Source organism: Micropterus salmoides, unplaced genomic scaffold (assembly GCF_014851395.1).
Source record: "Micropterus salmoides isolate LMB-PRFRI ecotype aquatic unplaced genomic scaffold, ASM1485139v1 Ms_hic_scaffold_2, whole genome shotgun sequence".
Classification (NCBI taxonomy): Eukaryota; Metazoa; Chordata; class Actinopteri; order Centrarchiformes; family Centrarchidae; genus Micropterus; species Micropterus salmoides.
Window position 1 is genome coordinate 11,669,403 of NW_024041150.1, and position 27,400 is coordinate 11,696,802.

The following is a 27,400-nucleotide window of genomic DNA, read 5'->3' on the forward strand; positions in this document are numbered from 1 at the left end:
ATTTTCAGCTGTTTAGTGAAAGGAAAGCACATAAATCAATACTGAATTTAAAAAATAGAATAAATTGATTAATAAAATAAAACAAACAAAAGATTTGGATTAAGGAGTTCTAAGTGCTTGTACCTGAATCCGTTTTAAGTGCAGATTTTCACAACAGATTTGACATCATTTAATTGATTTGTCAATGAAGTATATCGTTTTAATTAAAATCTCCTCGGTCAGGTGGGAATTTTAACTAATTAGTTGTGTTTCATGAGTAGGAGGATATGAAACAGGCTCACCCATAATAAACAGAGATGATGATGAGAAGAGGCACAGCGGCGATTTTATTTTGAAAGCATAAACCGGAAGCGCTGGTGTTGATTCTTAAGCTCTTGATTCCTTTAAACTTGTGAACTATCAGTAATAGCCAGGAAACGAAAGCGATGAGAACAGGGAGGGAACCCATTGCCTAAAACTGGAGCGAACGGTCACGTGTCATTTTCCACCATAACGAAACGAATTCTGTGCTAAACTGGACTGACTGCACACACCAGACCTGCCGGTTTGTTCATTTGATTCCTCCCCATGTTATTTAGGCCACATACATGGCCACATGTCAACTACTAACATAACATATATTTTACTGACAAAAGTGCACATGGGGACTCCAGCTCTGCAACTGCAAGAAGTACTATAGCACCAATATAAACAGGCCTAGAGGCTGGAGGTGACTCTGGCTGCAGCAGTAGTAGTAACACTAGAACTATCATAGTCGTGACAGTTGTAATATCAGTTGTTAATGTACAAATAGTAGTTGTATGTAACTGGTAATAATAGTGGTAGGTGTAGCAGTTATAGCATTAGTAGTAGTAGGCCTAGTTATAGTATTATCAGTGGTAGGCAACTTGTTAGAGTAATAGTATTTGTAGTCGGAGTTGTACTGGTGTAATAGTATTATTACTGTCTTAATAGTTGTCGTAACACTATTAGTTATAGTAGTATTATAGTAACAGTTGTAGCAGTTGTATAAGCAGTAGTATTAGTAGCAGTATCAGAAATTGTTGTAATGTAGTACTTGTAGTAGTAGTAGGCTATCTATAGTAGTAGTCATAGTAGTTATAATAAATGTAGAGGTAGTAGTGTTTTAGTAGTAGTAACATTACAGGTGCATCTAAAAAAATATGAAAAAGACATTTCTAATTTTTAAGCTGCACCTGTACACACTGTACTCTGAAAATCGTTTTTTCAGCACAGCTGTGTGTCTGGTTTGGGAGAAAACACGTTTTCTGTAACTAGTAGTATGAGTGTGGCAATTCATATTTTTACAAGAATTTAATTTGGGTTTGAAACCCGGTGGCAAAGCTTGATGAATGCCCAGACTAAGCAGGTGCAGCTCAAAAATGTTGAATCTTTTTTTACATTTTTTGAGATGCATCTGTATAAGCTGTAGTAGTAGAAGTGGTTGCAGCGGTAGTAGCACCTGCAGAAGAAGTACAAGGACAAGGAAAGTATAGCATCAATACTCAGAACACTGATGATCCCGACTTCATGTGACACAGAAAGAGGAAATAAATAGTTTGACACACACACACACACGCCTGTGGTTCACATTGACACTGTTTAATTATCATAATGTGTCTAGCATGCAGCCAAAAGTAGGAACCTGAGTATTGTCACAGTCAGGGCTGGTCTCACCTCAGACTAGTGTAAAGTAGATTTTTTTGCAGTGCTGTGAATATACTCAAACCAAGGTTTTTCCTGTTGGGGGCAGTACCATCCTGATCACATGCACACACGTCCATGTGTACCGCTCCTTCAACTGGCTCAAGCAAACACTTTTTACAAGCAACGTACGTTAAGAGTTCAAATAATTACGATTAAAGAAAATTACAAATATCATGTTGAAACATACTTTATTACAAAGAATAAAGTTACCCTGTTCAACACGAAATCAAAAGCAACATTAAAGCTAATGTGTTATTATAATAATGTATTTACACAGTTAAAAAACAGCTAAATTATCAAATCAAATCAAATATAACATTGGCGCTTGTTTTCCTCTATAGTTCAAGGTCTTGTTGCAATGAAGCTGATGGGAATTCCTGGATAATAAATGTTCATCTTAAATTTTCTGTCCCAGTAATATTTAACATGACCATAAATACTGATACACTGAATATCTTCTATCTAAAACAGCACAAGCTTAATAGTATTAATAATAGATTAGTTCACAAATCTGATATTAATATTTTACTCATGGATAGGGACGTTAGGCTGCTGTATGAATGAGCACTTTAGAGATAATGATAGTAATTATATACATAAGCCTTTATATGGCTGGTCTGGTTGTATACTATTCGGGAAAGATTGTGAAAATGGAAGGATTTAGCCAGAGTAGTGGCTTAATCGAATATTGACAACATATTTCTGTGGTTTTTACATGGTTTGAATTTGGTTGTGGGCCCAGGGGGGTTGATATAATGATGATATACAGTAATCAAGAGGTGAATTTGTGCATTATACTTTGTCAAATAAAGCATGCCAGGCAGCCTTCCGTGTTTGAGAACAGCACTGTTTTGTAATCGCCCACTAGAGGACTGTCGCGCCACAATAACAGCCTAGTTCAAATGAACGAAATGACTCAAGAAAAGATTAGTTCATTTTAATGAACGAGATTTGAATGAACGAGTCTGTCAAAAGACTCAAACTTGCCATCACTAAAGCTTAAGTGACAACTAATCCCACAAGAATAACCAAAGTGGAACAACTTTAAAGAGGTTCTTCACCAAGTTTTACATAAAAGTCAAGTTACTAGTCATGAGGAGCTATTACTGTGACAACAGTTGTATAATGTCTTACGTTCTGCAGGGTAAGAAACAGAACTCTAGATCATCAGGGAGAAATATTGAATTTGCCTCGAGACATCCAAAAACGTGATTCAATATGACATTTTTTTTTAAAACATGGACATTCACCAAGTGAAGAGAATGAAAGACACCATCCAGTTGCATTATGGGAAGTGTAGGATCCATTTTTTTGGGATGTTTATTCATTCTAAGGTGTAATATACCTCTGCTTCGATTAAAAAAATTCTTTAATCTAAACATGTCTCCCAAATTCCTCATCATGATAGATCAGAAATAATAAATGGCTAGATGTGTAGATCTATGTATATCCATTAAGACACATTTTGAGAGAATTTATTGTCTGATATAGGTTTTAGTTTAATCACTAGGCCTCTGACTAAGGTTCCTTTAATCTAGCTGCTGCTCTGCTTTAATATGAATCCGTCTAAACTATGGCAGCTCTGTGTTTTCAATTTCTCCATTGGTTAAATTTCCCGGGAGATTTTTTATTATAATGAGGTCACTCTTAACCAATCACGATGCAGAAAACCCAACTGGCCCCGCCTTCGATTACGACAAATGAAAGGAAACTGTACAACACCATAAAAGGAAAATACACCCGCATGCGCAGTGGCTTGAGTTTTGTTTGAAGTGAACTGCTGCCTGGGACTGCCCTACAAGCTGCAAAGTCGGCAAGCATTTGATTTTAACAGTACATTTTTCTCATTTCCTCCATATTATTTTAGTGCATCTATGCATCGTAGAGACGATGTTAGGCCATCACTATCCAAATGCCGACAAGTCGCAACAACTGGTCAACTATGTGGAGGATTATCTGGAATGTGTGGAGTCCCTGCCTTTGGACATACAAAGAAATGTTTCTCTGCTTCGAGAAATTGATGCAAAGTATCAAGGTATTGTGTTTACATGTTTCCATCATGAAATACATCTGCGTGGATAAAACTGGCAAACATAAACGGCAGTGTGACAGGGTGTGCTGAAATGGTGGAGCAGGCGCGAGCCTTGTGTTCCCATTTTGCCAAAGCCGAGCGCCCCTTGTTCATATCTACTTCGACAAACAGTAAGGTGACTGGCTGAAATGTGGGTGATAACCTAAACATGGGTTAATGTAAAACAACTTAGCTACCCTTCAGTTAGCGTAGCCCAGGATACACTCCGTCCGGTTTTGTGTGTGTGACACCAAACTCAATGAGGAAGATCTTGCATTTGATATTTCTTTCTCTCATCAAACGTACATATACTTTATGACCTGCTACAAGATCTGTTATGAACACTTGGTGTCCAGTGACAAATTCGGCATCAATATAAACCAAATACAAGCACTATGTATTAGTAAAATTTCAACTTTTTCGATCGGTGCACACTACCGCCCACCACGGTGGTGTTTACGCGGAAGATTACTGTGCGACTACCGGCGAAAACAGTGAATAAACTTGGACATTTATGTGATTTAAACGCTGCTTGGTGTATTTAATGAATGCCGAAGCCCAGAACGGAGAATACAGATGTGTGGAACATCATACATGGTATTTATTGAGGCGTGAACCCAGCGAACCCAGTGACCATGGTTAACATACACTGCCGTTTTTTCATGTGAAACAGTCCTCATTGTTGCTCTGTGTTGACGCAGGGCGAGCAGCGGTTTACAAGCAGCCTCCGTTACCAATGCGATCCACGGCAACACCTCAGGCTAATGTGAGACCCGCCAATAGAAGGAACGACGCTTTACATTTCGACTGTTTTAAAGCGAGATTACACATCTCCGAGGGCTTATACGGTATCTGCCCCTGCACTCTGCTCTGTCAAGTGTAAACCGCAGAGCCGGATACCTCCTCTTCCAGGCAACCCCCTTCACCATCTGAATGCCGTCATTTCCTGTAGGCACATTTCACTGCGGCTCAGTCCTCCTCTTCCTCCTTCTTCTTCTTCTTCTTCTTCTTCTTCCTTCAGGGTTTTCAGCAGTTGGCATCCTCAACGTTGCGTCACTGCCTCCACTGTCTAGTCTTTTAAAGTGGTATTAGTCCAGTAGCTCTCAGAAAACCAAATAGTACTACATTTCTACCCTCTACATATGGCAAGCCAACATTTATTCCTGAAATGTAGCTATTTAAAAGCTACTAGTACTTATTAGTAACTAATACAATAGTTAAAATTGATTTAGATACTAGTACTCAATTTATAACTATTCAAATATTTACTAGTAACTACTTCCAAAAGATACCAGTAACATTTTCATTCCTACTAGTGCATTTTATGTTACCACTCATAATTAATGACTAGTAAAATGGCTTGTTGATAGTAACATTTTACTTCTCACGAGTAAGAATGAACTAGTAACTAAGTAAAATTACCACTAGTATCTAAATAATAGTGAGTAGTAAAATGGAAATGGTTACTAGTAACTATTCAGTTACTTATTAGTAACTAATGAATAAATTAAATCTAAACTGCAGAGCCCCATAGATTTCAATGGCAAATGTGCAATAACTAAGAATAGTTACTAGTAACTAAATATTTAGTACTAGTGGGCGATACGGTCAAAAATGTTATCACGTTAAAAACAGTTCATGGCATTTGATATCGATAATTATCAGGATAAATGTCAAATCATTATTTCTTTCAAGTTTAAAGGTTGATTTTTGCTCCTGAGTGAATATTAAAGACACCAGATGGTTAACTGTGTGGTTAAACTTTTCTTTATGGTCAGAACGTGACAAACACTTAATGCCAAACAGTGGATCACTTGCCAAATTTGAGGAGAACATTCAAAACTATTATGATAATATATATATAAAATATGATTAGTAAATTTTTTTTTTCAGTCCCTTTTCCTCAAGAAAATAAACATCTTAATAGAAAAATTAAGTGCTAATTCGTTCGTGATGTAAATGAATTGTTATTGAGGACAATTATATTGTGATAAATATCATTATTGTTTTATTGACGAGTCCTAAGTACTAGTACCTAATCAGTTGTTACTATTAAAACAGAAATAGTTAGTAACAATTAAGTACTAGCAGCTTTTTAAATAGTGATCCGTAAGTTTTAAGGAATAAATGTTAAAACGGTTTTCCATATCCACACTAATATGCGTTTAGCACTGACCTCTACCTGCCCTGTTTTCCATAACTGTCTGATCATCACTTCTGTCTGTCTTCTGTATATTTTTTGCATGTTACTAGCCTCCAAGTTACATGCAGGACCACGAATGGTTTCCAAACTAGTTGTGATGTGCTGCTGGTACGTCCAGGTGTTAAACTGAGATTTAAGATGAGTACCGAGAAACTTTCCCCTTCAGCAGATGAATGTAAAAACATCGTTTTGGTGTCAAACTCTGCACATACATCTGTCTACAGGACAGCCAAGGAACAAGAACAAAAACACATTTGAATATTATTACTTTTTCTGCCTATATATTATTATATATATTTTTTTCTAAACTATCTCCTTTTATCACTCTTGATTCTCAGTGTCATTAATTAATAAAAAAAATATAAAGACCTCCCTCCTTTTCTTTTTCTATCTTACTTTGCAGAGGTGCTGAAGGAGGTGGATGAAGTATTTGAGAAGTACAAAGGTGAGCAGGATGCAGCTCAGAGAAAGCGCCTGCAGGTCCAGCTGCAGAGAGCGCTCATCATTAGCCAGGAGCTGGGCGACGAGAAGATCCACGTAGTGACCCAGATGACGGAGCTGGTGGAGAACCGCTCCCGCCAGATGGACTCCCACTCCCTGTGCCTCCAGGAGCCAAGCGAGGCCGAGCGGCTCACTACAGAGCGGCGCTCCAGCGTCCAGGACTCCCCGGCCCCTGAGCGCACCTCGGCCCGGCGCCCCCGACGCCAGCGCAACAGCGAGAGCCGTGACTCCAGCCACCCGTCAGCCAATGGCTCTCTAGTGGACGACCCTGTGGAGGAGCTGTCCATTCCTCCGCCCCGAGAGAAGAAGTCCAAGTCTGCGAAGAAGAAGAAACGCAAGGCCAAACAGGAGCGAGACGCCTCGCCGGTCGACTTCGCCATCGACCCCAACGAGCCCACTTACTGCCTCTGCGAGCAGGTGTCGTATGGTGAGATGATTGGCTGCGACAACGACCAGTGCCCCATCGAGTGGTTCCACTTCTCCTGTGTGGGGCTGACCTACAAGCCCAAGGGCAAGTGGTACTGCCCCAAATGCAGAGGGGACAGCGAAAAGACCATGGACAAAAGCCTTGACAAAAACAGAAAAGACCGCAGATCCAGGTAGTGACCCGTCTTCAGTTGCTCCTCACTCATCTGGAAGATGTCTTCAGCCTGAGGGTTGAGATTATCAGCTGTAGTTGAAAACAGTAATCGTTATGTTGTAAGAGCACAATCAGCACCATTAGTAGCAGCGCTTATTATTAATCAAGGACCGTTGTGATTGATTTGCTGTTCCATCACTGATTGTTCCCGCTGGCTATAACTCTACTGTAGACTGTCGGGAGTCCAGGTACAGCAAGAGTCATCGGCTTGAAGCGGCCATCTTCCTTGAGTGTTTTGCTTTTCGTGAGACTTATCTTTTCCATTTTGATTTAAGAGAAGAAAATGAAAGCGTCTTTTGGTTCTCTATCCCTTTTCATTCTGGACATGATTCTAATGAGAATAAGGTATTCCTGCTTCAGTTTTGGCCAAACAAACTTTGTTTTCTTTTACTTCTTAATTGTACTTAGTCATTTGAAATCAGTGTTTCTCTAAACAATAATGGCTTGTAGAGAATAATCTATCAAGAGATTTGATATTTAATTGAGGAAACGATTGTTGATGGGACACTGGAATAGGACATCATGTATGTGGACTTTATGTTTTCACTGGTTCACTATCACTATTGTGTACATTTCTTTTATATTCATTAAAACAAAGTAAAGTCATTCAGTTGCCATTCAGTTCTCTTTTCTTCTTTGGCAACAAGTATGTAACCAGATTTCTGTACAGTCTGCTGTGCCATTTTGCTAGGACTGTTTTTCACTATCCACATTAATATTATTTTTAGCCACATTTGCAGAGGGCCTCTGGAATGGCAATGTTAGTCACCAGTTGTTGGTCTAACACTTTAGTTCAAATACCTCCTTAAGTATTTCATAGATGGTACACATTTCTGAGATATTGGTTCTCCCCAGAGGATAAATCCTAATGCCTTTAGTGATACGGTACAGTGCAAAAGGATAACATTCTGTAAAGTAAGAATTCAAACAGCATCAGTTCTTCTAGGTACACTTGCACAAAGTTTTTGGAGGACTTCAGCAGGTAGGTCGGCCCAAACATCTTGGAGAACCCTCCTGATCAGACCAAATCCCCAAATCTTACTGCAGAAATGCAGCCTCAAACTAACAAGGAACCTCCACCATGCTTCACCACCTGCAGACACTCTTGCTCCACTCTTCAGTGAACAAACTGCCTTCTGCTGCAGCCAAATATTTCAAATTTTGGCCCATCATTCCAGAGCGCCTGCTGCCATTTTTCTGCACCTGCTTAGTTGAGTCTCTTGGCCTTGTTTCCATGTCGAAGGCTTTTTGGCCGCCAGTCTTCCATGAAGGCCACTTCTGACCAGACTTCTCGGGACAGAAGGTGAACCAGGGACCCACTGTTTTCTGCAGCTCTGAGCTGATGGCACTGCTGGACATCTTCAGATTGTGAAGGGAAGTAAGCATGACGTCTTTCATCTAGCAGTAAGTTTCTTTGGCCGACCACGGCGTCTACGGTCCTCACCGTTAACTGTTTCCTTATGCTTCTTTCTTCTTTCATCTGGCTGGGAGAGAGCTTGCTGATGCAGTGTAACTACCTTGTGTCTTGTTGCTGTACTCAGTCTTGCCATAGTAAACTGTCTTCAGCATCCTCACCTTGTTAGCTGAGTTTGGCTGTTCCTACACAGCTGTTTCTCTTTCACTTAATGACTGTGTTTCAACCTACATATTGAATTGGTGATCATTAGCACCTGTTTGGTGTAACTGTTTAATCATACACCTGACGATATGCCTACAAAATCCATGGCTTTGTGCAAGTGTACCTAAAAGAACTGATGCTGTTTATAAGGCAAGTATTTTTTTTATAGCATGTAACAGACTAAATGTAAGATTGTTACTATAACATTGATGTTAACATGCATGTTAATGTCTAGTTTTTCCAGCATTGAGCCAAATGTAAATGTTAGCATGCTAATGTAAGCATTCACCTCAAAGCACAGCTGAGCTTAAGTCCAGCTGAGGCTGACAAAGAACCTTAGACCACTTAAACTGACTAATTGAGTAGTCTGACAGTGTAGAGTTTGAAATCCTCACATGTCCTTAACTGGCCAGTGTATAGAGGAAAAGGCCTTTTGATTATGTCCCAGCATAGCCTTTCCTGTGCATGCCACCAGCAAAAGGCCTCACCACAGGTAAACCTTGGATTTCTGCCTCACCAGTGGAATGTTGTTATCTCTTTGTTTATTGTTTATCCATCCAAAAGTTTTGTTTTTTCTAATGAGCATTATAAAGTTCAGGGGGCACAAGTTTGCATGGTGGTCTCCATAATTTCATTCCTGTCATCACAACTCTTACCAGAATTACAAAACTGTAAGATGTAAATATTAGAACTACTATACTTAACGTGTCCATTTTCATAATCAAACACCCCACTGCCTGATTTAAACCTAACTATAGAGTAGTTTTTACTTCTCACTTGGACAGAGGTGTGCTAGAGACTTCTTCATGATTTTGAAGATAAACTGGAAAAGACAACCAAGACCAGCAAGGCCGACAGGGCAGATGACCGCTGTGTGAGTATTTTTGTCACCTAATGCTCAGGGCTGCAGTGGCCAACTGGGTGGGCGTGGGCATCATAAACTCGCTCTCAAAGCATCCTGGTACATGTAGGCACTGCCCGCGAAGCTCTGCCAGCAGGAGAACTCTGCTTTCTTGGTTAATATAGCACTCCAATGAGGAATTTATTGCTTCAGTTGACTACATTTACCATCAACACTGACTGGACATCCACATAAAAGGTGCCAAATTACTCTTTAAGTAAAAAATCTCCTACTTTTTCTGCCACTGATTCTGTAATTGCCCAAAAAATGTCACTGTTCATCAAAAGGTCCATTTGCAAGCTTCCATACACACTAACAGCCAGTTTATTAGGTACACCGAGCTAAACCTAATGCAGTTTAATACAGGTTCTAATGTTGAAATTGGTTTAAAATTTTATAATTTTAATCATTTTGGAGGCTGTAGTTTATACTGTTGAACTTCCTGCATTATACTAACAGGTGGATCTAAAATCAGAATCAGCTTTTATTGCCAGGTATGTGTACATATACGAGGAATTTGACTCTGGATTGGACAATGCTCACGAAGTGCTTACTTATACAATAATAAAATCACACACAGGCTATAGTTTAGAGAACACATATATACACACTATAATTGAGTCTACACTCAATGATGTAAAAAATCTAAATGTCTTTAGCCAGCGAAGCTAACTACAGAAATTTATCGCTGTATATGAGTTTTTATCCCTCACATTCAGTGACTTGGTGTCATGCACACTGTTGAAGGCATCAGAACTTGTTTACCTTCCCTCTGGATAAACCATTTACTGACATTTATATAAATTCATGGATATTGGATGATATTATGACATTTCTGTTTATTTGCAGTTTATAGTGTAACTATCTTAAATATAAAAACTAATAATCACACCACAAATACCCTGCATAACTATTTGGGGGATGTAATGCAGATAAAGTGCATAGTTATGACACATATATCAGTGTAATGGTGTTTATCAGCACAACATCTTTTCTCCTAAGTATATTTCTTCACACTCCATGTGTCATGATAAGGATTTAATTTGTTCTGTCATGATTTCTGTCCATCACTGATTGGCCTACGAGTCCTCCTCTCCCTCGCTGCTGCTGGACTCTCCAAACAGGTCGCTGTCTTGAGCCACTTGAGCTGCTGAGCTGACAATCCTGGATGTTGACTTGATGCTGATGAGGGCGGAGCTGTGGCTAAGGCCAAGCAGGACGGATATCTCACGTCCACGAAGCAGCCTCATACAGCGGACATGTGCATCCAGGGTGAGCACAGACAGGACGCTGCGTGCCTCCAGGTCCCACAGGCTCAACTGTCCTGGATTATTATAACATAAAAAGTCACTGTTGCACATGAATACATTCTGCTGTGTATGTTATGACAGTGATTAATATGTTTCACATGAATAGTTTTTCTCTTATACATTTTTTAGTGAACTGATTTTTGGGAGTTATGTGTGTTTAAAATCCTGATCATTTCAGTCCCATATGATTTGGCGACACCTGTGGTTACTGCTGTTCACAAACTGTGTTCTAAAGCAACATTATGCAGTAATTTTAGTCTTTTTAATGCAAGCAAAAAAAAAATGTTTTGAGAGCATATGTATCGCACTATGGGCGGTGGTTGTGTGGGTTCTCTCCGGGTGCTCCGGCTTCCTCCCACCATCCAAAGACATGCAGGCTAGGTTGATTGGTGACCCTAAATTGTCCTTAGGTGTGAGTGTGAGCGTGAGTGGTTGGTCGTCTATGTGTGGCCCTGCGATGGACTGGCGACCTGTCCAGGCTGTACCCCGCCCTTGAGTCCGATGTCAGCTGGGATTGGCTCAAGCCCCCCCATGACCCTGTACGCAGGATAAGCGGTTGACGATGGATGGATGGATGTATCGCACTGCAGTCAAAACTCAAGTTTGTAATTAAAAATAAACAGGCCTTTTTTGTGTCACAAAAAGTTTTAATTGCTAATATGTCCTCTTTGATTGCAAGTCAATAGATTTTCCTTGCGAGTCAAAGTTTTGCAGGTTAAACCGTTTTGCAAGTGAGAAAGTTTTGCAAGTCAAAAATTGACTGCATGGCCACGCCCTCAATCCCCTCGCTCTGATGGCTTCGACCAGCACGTAGCTCTACTGTAGATGGAGTTGTAACGTGTACAGGCTGTCTCAGAGTATTATGAACCTCTGTGCAGTGTTCTGTTGTCTGATAAATAGTAAATATTCAGAATCTGCTCTGACTCAAACTGGACTTCCTGGTTTGATATACAAAAAACTTTTGTGGCATTAAATCGACGATCCGATTTGAAAGTATGATTTTCAAATTGCAAGAGTCTTTGAGGGCAATTCCAGTAATCATAATGAAGAGTGTCGAATTGTAGAAGGTTGGAAGGCATGAAGGCACATCCATGGTCCACCCGCACATTTTACTGGCTAATTAGATCTGTTTTCAGGACAGACTGGGTGTGGAAAGACTAAGCTTAATTTACTTTTCCCGTTGGCAAATTTGGACAAATATACAGAGCTTGGTGACCTCAAATAATTATCAGCATAGCTCTGCCCACCTTCAACCTAAGCAATCTTAGGTCTCATCAAGCAAAGTAACTCAAAACACCGGTGTGGGTGTGCAGGTCTTTTAGTTTTAGTTGGCAACTGATTTCACCAGTTTAAATAATAACTGTCGCTGGCAAATGTACTCAGCTAATTAACACTGATTCCTGTCCGATATGAAGGTCTGTAGCAGTTACACCTAGACAAAGATAGTTTTATCAAAGCAGACATGCCACTCTGTGTAACTTGGATTTTTTATGAACAGTGGCCTGTGTGGCCACAAGTGGGGGACCTGTAGACTGCTGTAGATAAATTATTTTTGTGATTGCCTTGAATTTCAGACAGGTCGGCAGTTGTTTAGTGCAAATGACTCTCCGGTTTAACTTAAGCACATCATATGATCATTTTAATCAGCTTAAATATACTGAATCAGGACCACCAGGACTCAGAGCTTTGGTCCCCATAAGAACTACTGGTCCTGCCAACGTAAAGGTCCTAAAGACACGCACACAAAGACTCACATGGTGAAGTTTGACGGCTGAGTGTACGGGAATGATTAAAACTGTGACCTGCTGAGTCCTTACCGCAGCGACCCGGGTTCAAGAAATCACTGAATAGTTATCCTGCATTTTTTTAAAGCATTAATGAGTCAGTTCACACAAATTTCAATACTTATAAGTCACTTAAGCTCTCTACTTGATTTTTTTATTTATTTAACAATGTGGGTTAATCAACCCTTTAATGTGGTCAATTTCTAATATAATAAATCGTAATAGCACATAAATGGCCAGTTTATTATGTTAAAATAGCCGTATATAGCAGCCTGGGTCTGCACTGATTACACTTGCTTGAAAGTGTGAAAACATGCTGTAATATGCCACCTTAATGTGAAAGAGCCTTAGCTCCAGAGTGTGAAGACAAACATACCTCAGTCATATGACTGAAGCCCTACTACATCTTTCCATTGCTTTAAAAGAGCTTTAATAAGTTTGTTTCTTACCTGACAACAGAATGGCTTTGGTTCCTCCTTCTGTCATGTACAGCTTACTGGAGACTTCTATGGTCAGATTCTCATAGCCACAGATGCTCCTATAGTTTCCCTTGAAGGGATCCCACACCTTCAGTCTGTCAGAGTAAACATGGAGAACATAATTATTAAAATGTGAAAGCATTTAACACTTACTTATAGAATTCACTGTCGGGTTTGTCTTGTTAGCAAAATGCTAGTGGAACCCAGAAGCAGCATGATTAGCATCATTATCATCTCAGACAACAGGAGGTGTTCCGACTGTGGTGGGACAGGTTAATGTTACAGACTGTGAAGGCAGACAGCAGGGCTGGATTAACCCAATAGGTTATGGGTTGATTAAATGCAAATCAATTCATGAATATGCACTATGTAACTATAATATCAACTAATATGTTAAAAGTATTAATACTAGTTTTAGATAGGGGACCCCTCTACAAAGACCCTGACGGTGAGTGTCCTGGTTATTTCTCCTTTTCTTCATCTGAATGAGTGAGTCTGTTTTTCCTGTTCTCTGCCTGCCTCCCTGTGTCTCCTCCCCTGTGTGTGCTCTCTCTCTCTCTCTCCCTCCGCTCCTGAGCCCAGCCAACAACCCGCACCTGCATCTCATCAACCTCCTCCTCTGCCTGCCACACCTGCCAGCAATCAACTCCACCTCTGCCAGTACTTCAGCCCAGGTTCTCCACACTACCTCTGCTTGATCGTCGTTGCTCCTTACCCGGTGCCACTTCAACATTCAAGCTTGCACGTATTTTGCATCCTTCCTATTTCCCTGTGCTTTGTCCCTGCTGTGTCTGAGCCTGTTTGTCTCTCCCCAGGTTCACTCACCCAGTCCAGTCAGCTGGGCTCGCTCACCTGCCCTTTCCCCACGGCGTCCTCCCAGTTCTCCTGTGCCTCCTCTCTTCCTCGGCCCCAGTGTCCCCCCGGCTCTCTGGTCCCTGTCTCCTCAGGTTCCCCGTGCCTGCGTTCCCCCGGCATCCACCTCACTCTCAACTCCAGTCCCTCAACCCCTTCTTTCCCCTAATAAAACCTGTCCAAACTTGTACGTTGCATTTGGGTCCACTCTGTCCCCACACCATACACGTAACAAAATGAGGATGTCAATAAGTATGCCAGCTATGTTTTTGGGGAGCATTGGTTTAACTTTTATTTAACTTAATATTTCTGATTTGTAAATAGCAAGATTCTTAATATGCTGTGTGAACTGAAAACAACTCCCAAATGTGAGTGTTTTGAGTTAGTGGTCCAGGTGGTCCAAGTTCAGTGTTATCAGCTGGAAGAAGTTGGACAGCATAGAGAATCCAGATTAATACAATTTCAGTACTATGAGACATACAACTGTGTGTGATCTGCATAACAATGGAAGAGCACAGTGTCGAAGTGATGAATAATATGGACTTCACAAAGATGAACACATGTACCTGTTTCTTCCTGTGACCCCAAAGACAACTCTGTCTGCATTATCTGTGATAGCTACGCAGCACACTCCAGCCTCATTCCTCAGTTCTTTCCTCACCTAAAGGAATTTGTACAAAACATAATAAAACCTCAAATAATGCATATCTTGGTCAACAGAAAACTGAAAAATACATGAAATAACTGTTTAAAATAAACTTAAAAATTAATTTTAAGAGCACAGTTCAAGTTTAAGCTCAAGCAAACTGTAACACACCGTTCCTTTGTGCAGGTCCCAGAGGGTGACGTAGGGGTTCCTCTGGTCTTGGTTGTAGTGAGTCAGCACCAGGTGACTGCCAGTGTAGGTAATAGCGGCAGTGTGGAGGCTCAGCAGTGATGTTCTATCCTCCAAGGTGTGGAGGTGTTCATGCAAAATCATGCTGAAGACATTGAGGTGGTGAGCAAAGTAGGAGCACACCACCACCTAAAAAATAAAGGTGGGGAATGTACAAGTCAGTAATACAACAGCTGCTGACAAAGTAATGAAAGTTAATGTGATGAAGCCAATAACCTCAAAACATTTATGCAGTGACATTATTATTGTAACATGCAGTCACACTTGCAACAACAGTATCCAAAAGTCATTAATTTAATCTTACACATAAAGTAAAAAAGGTACAAAACACATGCTGGTGACTTAATGGTGTAAGAGGCATACCACATAATGTCCATAACGCTGATTCTAGCTATAGTCTTTCATATTATACCCCATTGTTTCTATCAAACACACTATTACTATGAAATAAATGCAAAATGCTAAAAGATAATCATAAAAAAGTGCTGGTTGAATATCAAAATAATTATCATCTCGACAACAATAGTGGCCAGGAATATCTGTCCCCATCTCTCTCTTCCTCCCTTCTGTGACATCAAGCAATTTAGAACTATTGCACGAGATCTGCACAAAGATATCTCTTTACCAGCCTAAAACCATGGCAATATTCTCTGCAGATAAACATTGTGATTTAGATGGGTTATCCTCTCCTCTTATTGTGCCATCCTCTTTTCCAGTGTACCTGTTCATCTCCACTGAGGACGTACTGGTCTATAGAGTTGTATTTCTCTCTGTCCAGCCTCCTTTTCACCTCTTTCTCTCTTTCTGCCTCTCTCTCCAGCCTTCTCTTCTTTGCAGACTGGCTCTCTGTCCGAATGTCCCACGGCATCACTGTGGGAGGAGATAAAACCAAAGTTACCTAGAACTACAGGCCCATCCAGATCTGAAGACTGATTGAACAAGAAGTTTTAAAGAAAGGATTGATGATTTCTATGTTATTGCTTCAAACATAGTCCAAAAGGTATCTGTGAGGGGTTGAAAGGACTAAGTTTACCTGCAGGTGGAATGCAGAGATTTATGGACATAATCATGTATCTTTGGTAAATGGTCTGTACTTGTGTAGCCCTTTTCTAGTCTTCCGACCACTCAAAGCACTTTTACGCTACGTCACATTCACCCATTCACACACATTCATACACTGATGGAACAGCCATCTGAAGCAATTTGGGGTTAAGTATCTTACCCAAGGACACTTCAACATGCAGACTGGGGGAGCTGAGGGGTCGAACTGCCAGTTTTCTGATTAGTAAGCGACCTGCTCACCTCCTGAGCCATACATCATTACATTACATTTAAAAAGGCGACTTCCAATTGCTATATGTCAGAGGTCGCACGCCTCTGGAGCAACTAGAGGTTAAAGATGATGATACACGGAGCAACGGTGCTGGGCAATGTTGCTGTCAATGGTAATGTTCTCTCGCCACTCCGTCACCCTCCCCGTACCGCTGCTGTCTGTTCAAAACAGTCGGACTTGCCACCAACATTGCTCAAAAAGTTGCCCCATGTATCATCAGCTTAAGTGTCTTGCTTAGGTACACATTGGTGGATGTGTCACAGTGGGGAGTTGAACCCAGGTCTCTCACACCAAAGGCATACATACACCTTATCCACTGCTCCATCACCACCCCCAACAGCTGCCCTATGTGTTGTTGTTTCCTGGTATTGTGACGACCACATATACTGATATCTAAATGAGGAAAAGTGAGTGAAGTCCAGGAAATCGAGTTGGTTCTTGGAACAACTACCAGTCTGTTTACTTTGAATTTTTTCCACTGTTCACCACTTTAAAGCCACTGTGTGTAAAATTTGCAAAATTCAGACAAATACTTTAGAGTTTTGGGCATTCTGAGAGATCCAGCTGGAAGAGTAAGCTGCTCCTGCATCATTAACTGCAGCATTGTATTGTCAAACTGTTGTTTCAAGACATGTGTTTGCAGATCACAGTGTATTTTGTAGATTACTCTTATTTGTCTAAAAATCATTTTGACACCACAGAGTGTGACTACGATTCACAATTGCAGTCAGGCAATCAGGGGTATTGCTTCTATTTAAGGGGAAGTCTGCAAGATTGGATGGGATTCCCCCAAAGTTCTGCCTCACCTTTCAGTACGTGCTGAGGCAATAGTTTAGCCATGCTTCACTCATCTTTTGACCGAGGTTTCTATTTTAAGAGATTTGAATACAGCTTTAATTGCTGTAATATCCAGACTTAAAAAGGACCCGACCAAATACAGATCACTGTCAATTCTTAACACAGAAGTTGAAGTTTTTGCTAGGGTGTTGGTCTCCCATTTAGAACCACACACCACTCACTCCATGTCTCATATTTTAAGCTTTCTACTATCCACAGATCAGAGGGTGGCCATTTGCGTTGCCATCCTAGTGTAATAAAGGTATTCATGTTCTGGCTGTACTCAGATCACGTTCACATAAAGGATGAAATGTAGCAGGAATAACTGCAGCAACAGCTGGACGGTGGAAACACCTTATGCCAGTACTTATGTACAATGTTTTTAGGATATTATCACAGGACTAACTACTTGATATTAAAGTTGTCTAGGGAATGATGTTAATACTAATATGGCAATATGTCAACTGGTTTTGATTTGTGCTTCAGCTAACCACCCAATGTAAAAAAAATCAATGTTATCTGATCTCTTCCATAATCATGGGAAATATGATTACTAATATGTGTTTACAGAGGCAGGAACAGGCAGCTCACATGTTGTCTCGCTGCGTGGTGTCGCATTAAGCTGCAAGTCTCGGACAGAGCTGCTGCACAGGAGCGACTCTCTGTGGGATGGTTTCAACTCATGTTTGATAGAGCCAGAGTCCAGATCCCAAAGGATCAGATGCTCTCTGCAACAACACGCAACAGACAGAGATTTAACTGGGATTCAGCTTGATGAAATTGGATGTTGAAGGTTGGTATGATAAATATACCGTAAGAATATCTTCATTAACATGTTTGATACGTTCATTTTAAATTTTATTTGGTTCATGTTGTAGTGTAGGTTTGTTCCCAATAATCGAAAGTAAGAGTTTGGCAGCAGACATGAGAATAATCACAATCCTAATCCTGTCACTTTCAATATATTGAGAAAAACAAGTTGGAGAGATAACCAGCATAGCATGTCGTCATCATCAATTAAATCTTTTCGTATTGAAACCAAATAATAATCAAAATAAATTAAAAGTAATCCAATTAAATGTTTTTTGTTATTAGTCAAACATAAAGTCTCTTATTCACAAAATGTCCATTAAAACCCTGCTCCAGGGAGCAGCACATTATTATCCAGGAAGTCCAGGAAATCGAGCTGGTTCTTGGAACAACTACCAGTCTGTTTACTTTGATAGAAGTCACTACTTTTTTTTGGGTGAAGATTTCCAGAAACTGAAATCAAATTTTAGTTATCTCTTTCTTTAGATACTCTCACTCCTCCTCTCTGTTCTTTTCCATGCTGCCTTTGTTAGTTTCCTCCTTCCCCACCTCACGTGTGTCTCTAATTTATATTCCCACCTTCCTTTCCTGTTAAGGTTGGAAATGGTTAATCTGCATTTTTTCTTTCCCCCCTTTCTGCTACAATGTGAACGTGCTATGCATTTCAATGACATTTGTGTGAGGAATAAATGTTTGCAGGGTGTCTGGATCATACGGAGCCTCAAATTAATTGTATGTCAACTTCCCACACTCCCTGTATTTGACACATTAACCCTCACCTGGTCTCTGATAGGCCTAGAAGTGTCCGTCCATGATCGAGAAGACAGTATTCATGCCGAGGACATGTAATAACTGCGATCCCAGTCTGTCTACTCACATAGCGCCGCTTAATCAAATCATACACCAGAAGAGTCTGGGAGGACAAACATGACGGATATGTTACTATGACAGAGGTGTGGTTGGTTCAGTAATTCCCAACCTACTGAACACATGCACTCAAGATGAGCAGATGAAGATAAGAACATTTACATCAAAGAGAGTCGGACCTGGAATAGATATGAATGGTCATCCATGTTGTGGTTTGTGCTTCTGTCTGTAAAGATGTACAGTTTGAAGTCCTGGGCGAGCACCACATCAGTGTTGCTGTAGAGGCCGTGCTCCACTCTGACTGGTCGGCAGACGAAGCGCCGTCTGGTCAAGTTCCACACATACACCGTCCCAGCTCTGACGGAGCGGCACACAGCATACCTGCCAGCAGAGGGAGCCAGACTCCATTAAAGGAAGATGATACAGCAATACAAATGTGGACTGTAAAAAGTTCTGACAGTATGTAAGTGCTAATCCTGATACCAAAGGTCATTTCCTGGCAAACAAATGAAAATAAAAACTCTGTGTTTTTATAACAACCACAACTATCCATGTGCATGCATACATACCGAAATGTATCATGCTTGTTGTATGTAATGTGCAGCTGTATTTTTGCTCACCTCCCCAGGGACTGGGGATGAACATTTGCTTTTAGCTTTATCTCTGTATAATGTATCAGGTCCCTGTCAAATAAACTTAAATGGATAAACAGGGTAGAAATTGTGGTCGACAGCGCACATTCAATGAGAGCGTGATGCTCACGCACTAGTGCTATATGTAAAGTAAAACAGGAGAGCAATTCTTCCTCAGACTGAGAATGTTAATGCAGGACATGATCAAACCGTCCGTCAGCAAGAACAGTCCATCACAGTTGCATGGTGGGATAGTATAGTTGGGTTACAGTGCAGAGGTGAATGGTCACTTGAGAGTTCAGTGGTATGAAAACCAACAGCAGGTCTACAGAGATGTGGAAACTCAGATAAAACTGAAGTTATTGTTCTGGGGCCTAAGCACCTCCGTAACGCATTATCTAAAGATATAGTTTCCCTTGATGGCATCGCCCTGGCCTCCAGCACCACTGTGAGGAATCTTGGAGTTATCTTTGATCAGGACATGTCTTTTAAGTCTCACATTAAGCAAATTTCAAGGACCGCCTTTTTTCACCTACGTTATATATTATATTGCGAAAATCAGGAACATCCTGTCTAAAAATGATGCAAAATGATTCTTACCTACAAAGCTCTTGGTGGTCAGACACCATCTTATCTTAAAGAGCTCATAGTACCTTACTACCCCACCAGAGCACTGCGCTCCCAGAATGCAGGGTTACTTGTGGTTCCTAGAGTCTCCAAAAGTAGACTAGGAGCCAGAGCGTTCAGCTATCAAGCTCCTCTCCTGTGGAACCAGGTTCCAGTTTGGGTTCAGGAGGCAGACACCATCTCCACATTTAAGAGTAGGCTTAAGACTTTCCTCTTTGATAAAGCTTATAGTTAGGGCTGGCTCAGGTGAGTCCTGAACCATCCCTTAGTTATGCTGCTATAGGCCTAGACTGCCGGGGGACCTCCCATGATGCACTGAGCTCCTCTCTCCTCTACTTTCTATCCCTCTGTATGCAACCTCATCCCATTAATGCATGTTACTAACACAACTTCTCCCCTTTCTGGTAGTCTTGTGCTTTCTCGTCCCTCTCCTCTCTCCTCCTATCACTTCCTGCAGGTTTTCTGGCTCTGGAGCTGTGGAGTCTGGATCTGTGGCTGCGGGTCACCTGCTGCCCCCGTGTTCCTGCTCAGCGCCCTCTGCTGCAACGACTATTGTTACTAGTCCTATTATTATTATTGTTATTATAATCATTAACACTACTATAAATATCTGTACCATTTTCCATTTAGTCTACAGCAACATCACCTTTACTGTCTGTACCTCTGTGTGTATATTGTGTAGGCTGCCTCCCTCCCCTCTCTCTCCTTCTTTGTCTCTGTTCCTCTCTTGCCCTCTCTCTCTCTCCCCTTCACCCCCAACTGATTTTTCCTTGCCTCTGTCGCCTAGTGCTGCTCTTGGTGGGAATTGTTGGGCTTCTGTAAATAGCATCACAGAGTACGGTCTAGACCTGCTCTTTTATGAAAAGCGCAGTGAGATAACTGTTGTTGTGATTTGGCGCTATATAAATAAAATTGAATTGAAACAAGGAATGTTGTCAGATGAGTCATCTTCTACAAACTCAAGTTTAGCGTTAGGGTTAGCCAGTCAAAGGAGGCGGTTTTTGTATGCAACCTGTTATGTCACCTGTTTGATGTGGATAATTAATAAATACTAGATGTTCAATGAGCGCGATGCTGCTGTTTTTAGTCTGATGTAATATTTTGTACGACAGTGTGATGATGATGGCACAATCCCAGAGTGACACTGAAACAGGAATTAATTCCTGAACTCATCAGTCACATGAAAAGTGTGTACGTTTGCAACAAACTCTTCAATCAAGCCCAGGATATTAATAATGATAATTATAGTAAGAAACATCACCATCATGAATATACAGTACAGTATGTGTGCAATGTCTGATCAGATTGTGTTGAATGAATCTGTTCAGTTCAAATAGAATAAAACGTCAAGTCCAGCATAAATCAGGTGAATAATATTTTCAAATGTCTGAAAAGAGCCAATATGTTTATTCATGTATAATAAATATATCAGCAGAATCAGTATAGGTTACTGCTCATCCATCCTTGCAGATGGATGAAAGCCATCATCATACTGGACCAGAAGCATCATGAGATGAAAACAGCTACTGTCAATGCTGCATCTCAGCAAATACCTCGGGGGTTTCCCCACAGGGATGACTTCCTCTGTGCCGTCACTCCTGAGCTTATAGATGTTGTAGGTAAGAGTCTGGTCACTGATCCTGGAGGTCAGATCCCACAGGCGAAGGTACTTCTCTCCGCTGCAGATCCCCAGGCAGTAGCGCAGGTCAAAACACACGCCTGAAGGGAAAGGAAAATGTCATAGCTTTTGGGTGTAGCGTGGTACAACAGCAGCTACATTGTACCCACACTCTCAGTGCAGAAAATTAGGGTATAGGTTCTACCAGTTCTGTGAGCTTGAACCGCACATACACAGTTTAAAGTGATAACGGTGGCAGATTTACAGCTCGACATCCATTGGTATTTTGGAAACAATGAGTCTTTCATTTCAGACAGACAGACAAAAGCAGCTTCTCATTTTTAGTCATACATCAATTTTGTTGGCTGAAATGTGGCTGACAGATTCTATCAGCCGGAGCTAGCCAGGTAATAAACATAAACCTTGTCTCTGGCTGACTTTTTTATGTTTCTGACTCGTATTAATGAGAAACCTGCAAAATGGTCTTAAATAGTTGACGAGAGGACATTACCCACCCCGGCCACAGCCTGTTCACCCTGCTGCTGTCTGCCAACAGATACAGAAGTATCTGCTGTCGTACCGCCAGACTTTTCCCCCCGGGATGCGAGAGACTTAATTCATCCTCAGCGATCCACCACGTAAAATTATTTTATTTCTTCTTATTTATCTACTTATCTGCTGTGTATCATATTATTACACGTTTGTGTGTGCACATGGCATAACAGGAGCTACAACTTCATCTCATTATTCAACCCAGTGTAAATAAATCTACCTTGTGCCTTGTATCATGGAGATGAATGGAATTGAAGTAGCAACACTGTTCCAGTACAGCTAGTTTACACTAGTGTTTATTCAGTAGTGTAAGAAAATATCCAACTCCATTCATATGTTTGTAGAAATGCATAAATTACTTAGACAACCAACGCAAAGTGCTAGGGCCACCATGAGTTCCATTTTGTCATGTTAAGAAATCCAAACCTTGACAGACTTGCTTTGCCATCTCTGTTGCTACAATTGCTGTTTGGGGCATGGAAATGGTTACATAATCATTCTACTAAGTATCCCTGGAAAACCCTAAAACCCCTCAGTTGATACACATGCCATGCTTAAGCACCCCTTTAAAGACAAACCTTTGGTCAGCAATGCAGGGAAGCGCGTGATGTGTTTGTGGTCCTCTGTCTCCAGATTCCACGTGACCAGCTCAGTGATGCCGGTACGAGGGGAGGGGCAAAAAGCCACGACGTGAGTCCCTGCCCGGTTGACAGTGACCTGGGAAATGCAGTCTTGGCTGCAGCCCAGTATCGACCGCAGGTAGAGGAAGGAGACAGAGCTGAAGAGTTCGATGTGGATGATTTCACAGCCGCTCCTGTAAGGGTATCTGACACAGACAAAGTACAAAGAGGGTGGAAAAGGAGAAAGTTTCACCACAGTGAGGTGTCAGTGATTATCAAAATAAACTACATCACCACAACTTAAGGGAGGCACCACGGGTCACTTTTGACTTAAAAGCCTTTACTACTCTTGTCCTTACTTTATATATGGGAACAAATATTGATAAGTACATCCTCCTCATTCCTTCCCAGCATTTTACTCCAACAGTATTGCATTAGAATTGCAAGCGATTTAGATCCTTGCATCCACTCCTTTATTTCAGAAAAATCTATTTATTTAATGATTTTTTAAAACAAATATGCTGGATGTTATTGCAATTACGGGAACTGTATTGGCATTTACCCTGCAGTACAGTGTTAGGGTACCTGCAGAAGAGCAGCAGGTAGTCTTCAGTCATCTCCACGGCTTGTATAGAGGCAGCACCATTTTGAGCTGATAGGACAGACAGCACAGCGCCCCCTCTGGCACTGAATACAGCTGCCTCACCAGCAGACCTCAAACACAGACAGGAACAACTATCAAATAACTGAAAAATGTATCAACAAACCAATGGCCAAAATCAGACTCGTAGTGTCAAAGGTGTCGCATCTGATTTTAAAATGTTGACATACACCCCCAGTTCAAACAGATTATAGTGCTCACCCAAGTGCGCAAGACGCGCTGTTTTAGAGAAGGTTGCTGTGTCCTTTCTTTAATTATTTAATTTTAACTTCAATATATATGGATTCATGTCAAAAGTTTTGTCCTTATTCTATATTATATACTCAACTAGCACATGACAGTGCACTATTCTGGCAGGTAGAACAATTTATTACAGTTACTGGAGCTGTTGTAGCACCATATACATTGTTTTTATCAGCTGTTAGCAGCTCCCCATTTATTTTTATATTTTATGTTGTAACATGGGATTACAATGTACATCCAATCTCAAAAATCAGCTATTTTAATCTGCATGTTGTCTGAAGTACATATTTATTCCCATCTTACTGTTGTTTTTATAAACTTAAATGCTATAATGTAGCATAACAGTAGCATGAATAGAGACCTATTGCATATAAATTCAGCTTCTCATTTCTTCTTTCAAAAGTTACACAGTCTCCAGAACTATCACCCAGTTCCTGACTGATAATAGGCTCCAACCCTGTGATTCTGAAGTCTGGTAGTTGGGTGACCCAGTGGATCACAAACGCTGTCAGGCATAACTTATTTTGTTATTTTTATAGTGTAACTGCAGAACAAAATATGGCTAGAATTATTATACTGTATGCAACAAGGCAAGCAGATGCAGTTAGCTACAATAGCTACTGTAGGGGCTACTCAGAGACAAGCGTTTAATACTATTTATGTAAAGTGTACGTTTCATTGGAAACCTTTAAGATGTTTGCGTTGCTTGTCCTGATACACAGTGCTTAACCAGAACCTGAATCTCAATATAGTAGCGAGCACAAAGTTAGCAAGATCTTGATTGAAAAATATTTTCTGTAAATTACCTACAGAGGAGATTTCTGTAAAAAAATTTAATTGGATCATTTGCTACAAAGCACTTACTCTGCCTGTACTTTTGAAGATTAAGGCTTTATCACTATTATGAGAGCGTTCCTTTAACACTGACACACTTAAGGGAGGGAAGTGTAAATGAGCTGATGCTCTAAGGCTTTCCATATTATTACCATCCATGTCGCCTTGTATTATCAGCAACCACCAGTGACCTAGTTTGATGTTTATCCGATACCTCCTCCTGTCAGGTGTGAAGGTACGGCTCCTGTGTTAATTACTCTGAAAGCACACACGCCTCTGCATTCTATTCAGTTTTAATTAAATGATAACAGAATGAAGAAAAACTCTCTGGAAACGTTTTATTATCCCTTGTGTGTATCCCTAATGGGCATCAGCTTATGTGACAGGAGCTAAGGCATGAAGGCATCACCTCCGTGCTACACTACACAGGTGAGACACTTGAGTAGCGGCCCGTCTTAATAATTCACAACTGTTTTCAAACCCGGTGGTGAAATTTGTCTGGATACTATGGAGGCCTGTGTTCACAGCTTGTTAACAAAGGGATATGTGATATTATTTAAGAACAAAGTCACCCGTAGTGACACTCATTGTGAATGCGATGCTGCTGAGATCACCTACTGGGATCTAGCCTGCTGTGTGAATTTAATTTGCTATTTACTAGGTTATAAGTCATAAGAGTAAAATTTCTAAGTGCTGAATATCATTACAAAGCATCGTCAGTAAATTCAACATATCCCACATGACATGGCCATAGCCTGGTCCTGACCTGAGTCTAAACTGACGCTGTCTGACCTGTAGGCAAAGAGGACGTAGTCCCTGATGGAGTTGTTGGACAGCAGAATGGAGCGATCTTTGTGGATTGCCTCACGCTCCATGGAAATGTTAACACAGTGCAGCAGAGAGCAGGAGGCAGCCAGGTCAAACACCTAACAAGCACACGAGGAACACACATTACCCCAGACCTGACCTGTATAAGCCCTTTAAAAACTTAAATAAACATACAAGGCTCTCTTTCCAAAGTTTCTAGCAAACATTCTGGACACTCATTCTTTTGAGAAAGCTTCAGTAAATGATTTTTCCCCCACATGGCCAGCAGAACAAGATTAAAATACAACATTGACATATACAGTAAGTATATACTGTATATCTATAGTTATTATAGCTAAGGGTTAAGCAAATATCTTCCTATTTACACATCCAGCAGACACATTAGCATTCAAAAGTCCCACAGTCACTCTCCTTAAATCTGTCTCTTAATGCTAAATGCTCTATTACGTTCACCTGCTAGTTTCTAACGTTGTCAGTCTGCTGCTCGTTGCTGAGCAGGTTTTGTACAGCGCTAGTCAGTACCTTGACTAGATGACTTCCATCATAGAAGACCACCAGCAGCTGTCCGTCACAAGTCGTTGTTACTATGGGAAGGTCCACCGAGTCACTCTCTGAATACACAACTCGCCCGAATTGAACCTCTCTCACCTGAAACACAGCCACAAGTTATATATCAAATTAACAGTCTTTCCACATTTTCTCTGAGTGCAGCATATCCTAATTATGTTTGTATCCTACAAGCTAGCAAGCTGTTTTTACAATGCCATCCTTTGTAATAACCTTGTAGTTACAAGATTATTGCTGATAAGGCTGAAAATATAGTTCCACTTCATTTAAACCAAGCAGCCCAAGTCCAACCTGCAGACTTTGTCCCATGCAGACTATGAGCATCCTATCATCCAGACCCAGGGTGATTGAATCTCCCACAACTCCATCCACTGCGTCCAGGCTCCTGATGATCCGCCTCTGCTCCAGATCCCAAAACCTCAGGCTTCCATCAGATTCACTGGTCACACCCAAGGGCCCTTTCTGCCCCCCTCCCAGGGCAGTCACATTGGTCAAGTGACCTGGTTAGTAGAAACACCATCAATTAGATTATTACATTATGCAGCATTTACAATATTTACACTTACATGCACATTATAAAAGTATCAACATATGCAGTATGTACACCTTAAGTTACAGTATTACTAAGTACTGGGTGTATTCATTAAGTCAAGTCAATTTTATTTATATATTACGTACATGAAGTCAAACATTTTATCTCAAGGGATGATGGACAGACAGAAAGGCATTAGATATTGTGTATACATACTAGTGCAACATAGCAAAATTACAGTATGGACAATCAGAAGGACAACTCTGTGAAGCAAAGCAGTCTACAGTATATGTGATGTGTTACCTGCCAGCAGGGTGTGGTGGAGGCCTTCGGGGGTCAGCAAGCAGGTGGAGCTGGGAAGCAACACAGGCAGGGAGGACTGGGCACACTGAGCCAGTAGAGAATGGAGGTAGCTGAACTTCAGCGGGTCACCTGGGTCAGACACAGGGCTTATGCCGGTTTCACACACAACGTGAGGCAAGCGGGTACAGTGTGATTACATGCAAAGTCAATACAAAGATGCGGAGGGAGGTGATTTCCTGCCGGGCGGCGAGCTGGATTGAGTTTAATTTTTTTTTACTCGAGTGTGCTGCGACTGCCTATCAGCGGTCAGACTGTCTGGATGTCATCAACGGCTTTTTAGAGTCTGGTGTGTAGAGGACAGGGACATCAGGCAGAGCGGAGGGACAGAGTCTCTGCTCGCTGACAAACAGCTGCTGAGCTACGGGGAGCAGCACCGGAGCTTTTAGACAAGTAAACGCCAGCAGTCAGACTGGATTCTGCTCTGACAACTGAGCATTTTTTTTTACTAAAAAAAAAGTACTTTATACTTTTAATTTTGGGGATTAACATGTTGATTTATCTTCACTTGCGGTTCT

The 27,400-nt window shown here is 41.0% G+C and overlaps 2 protein-coding genes across 2 annotated transcripts; one reads left to right on the plus strand and one right to left on the minus strand.

Annotated features, from left to right (window-relative positions):
• Positions 1–3,473: 3,473 nt before the first annotated feature.
• Positions 3,474–7,729, plus strand: ing2 (inhibitor of growth family, member 2). The gene is made up of 2 exons (XM_038732539.1): positions 3,474–3,742; positions 6,385–7,729. Exons 1-2 carry the CDS (start codon positions 3,598–3,600, stop codon positions 7,083–7,085), a joined length of 846 nt encoding a protein of 281 aa, XP_038588467.1. The 5' UTR covers positions 3,474–3,597; the 3' UTR covers positions 7,086–7,729.
• A 2,731-nt stretch (positions 7,730–10,460) lies between these two features.
• Positions 10,461–26,983, minus strand: LOC119911275. Its single transcript, XM_038730084.1, has 15 exons — positions 26,826–26,983; positions 26,282–26,490; positions 25,946–26,071; positions 25,388–25,521; positions 23,443–23,571; positions 22,816–23,063; positions 21,621–21,786; positions 18,988–19,189; positions 18,721–18,854; positions 17,723–17,859; positions 15,683–15,831; positions 14,884–15,090; positions 14,633–14,727; positions 13,185–13,309; positions 10,461–10,965 (listed from the first exon to the last, which is right to left on the minus strand). The coding sequence occupies exons 2-15, from the start codon at positions 26,312–26,314 to the stop codon at positions 10,721–10,723; spliced, it is 2,130 nt and encodes a 709-aa protein (XP_038586012.1). The 5' UTR covers positions 26,315–26,490; positions 26,826–26,983; the 3' UTR covers positions 10,461–10,720.
• Between the last annotated feature and the right edge of the window lie 417 nt (positions 26,984–27,400).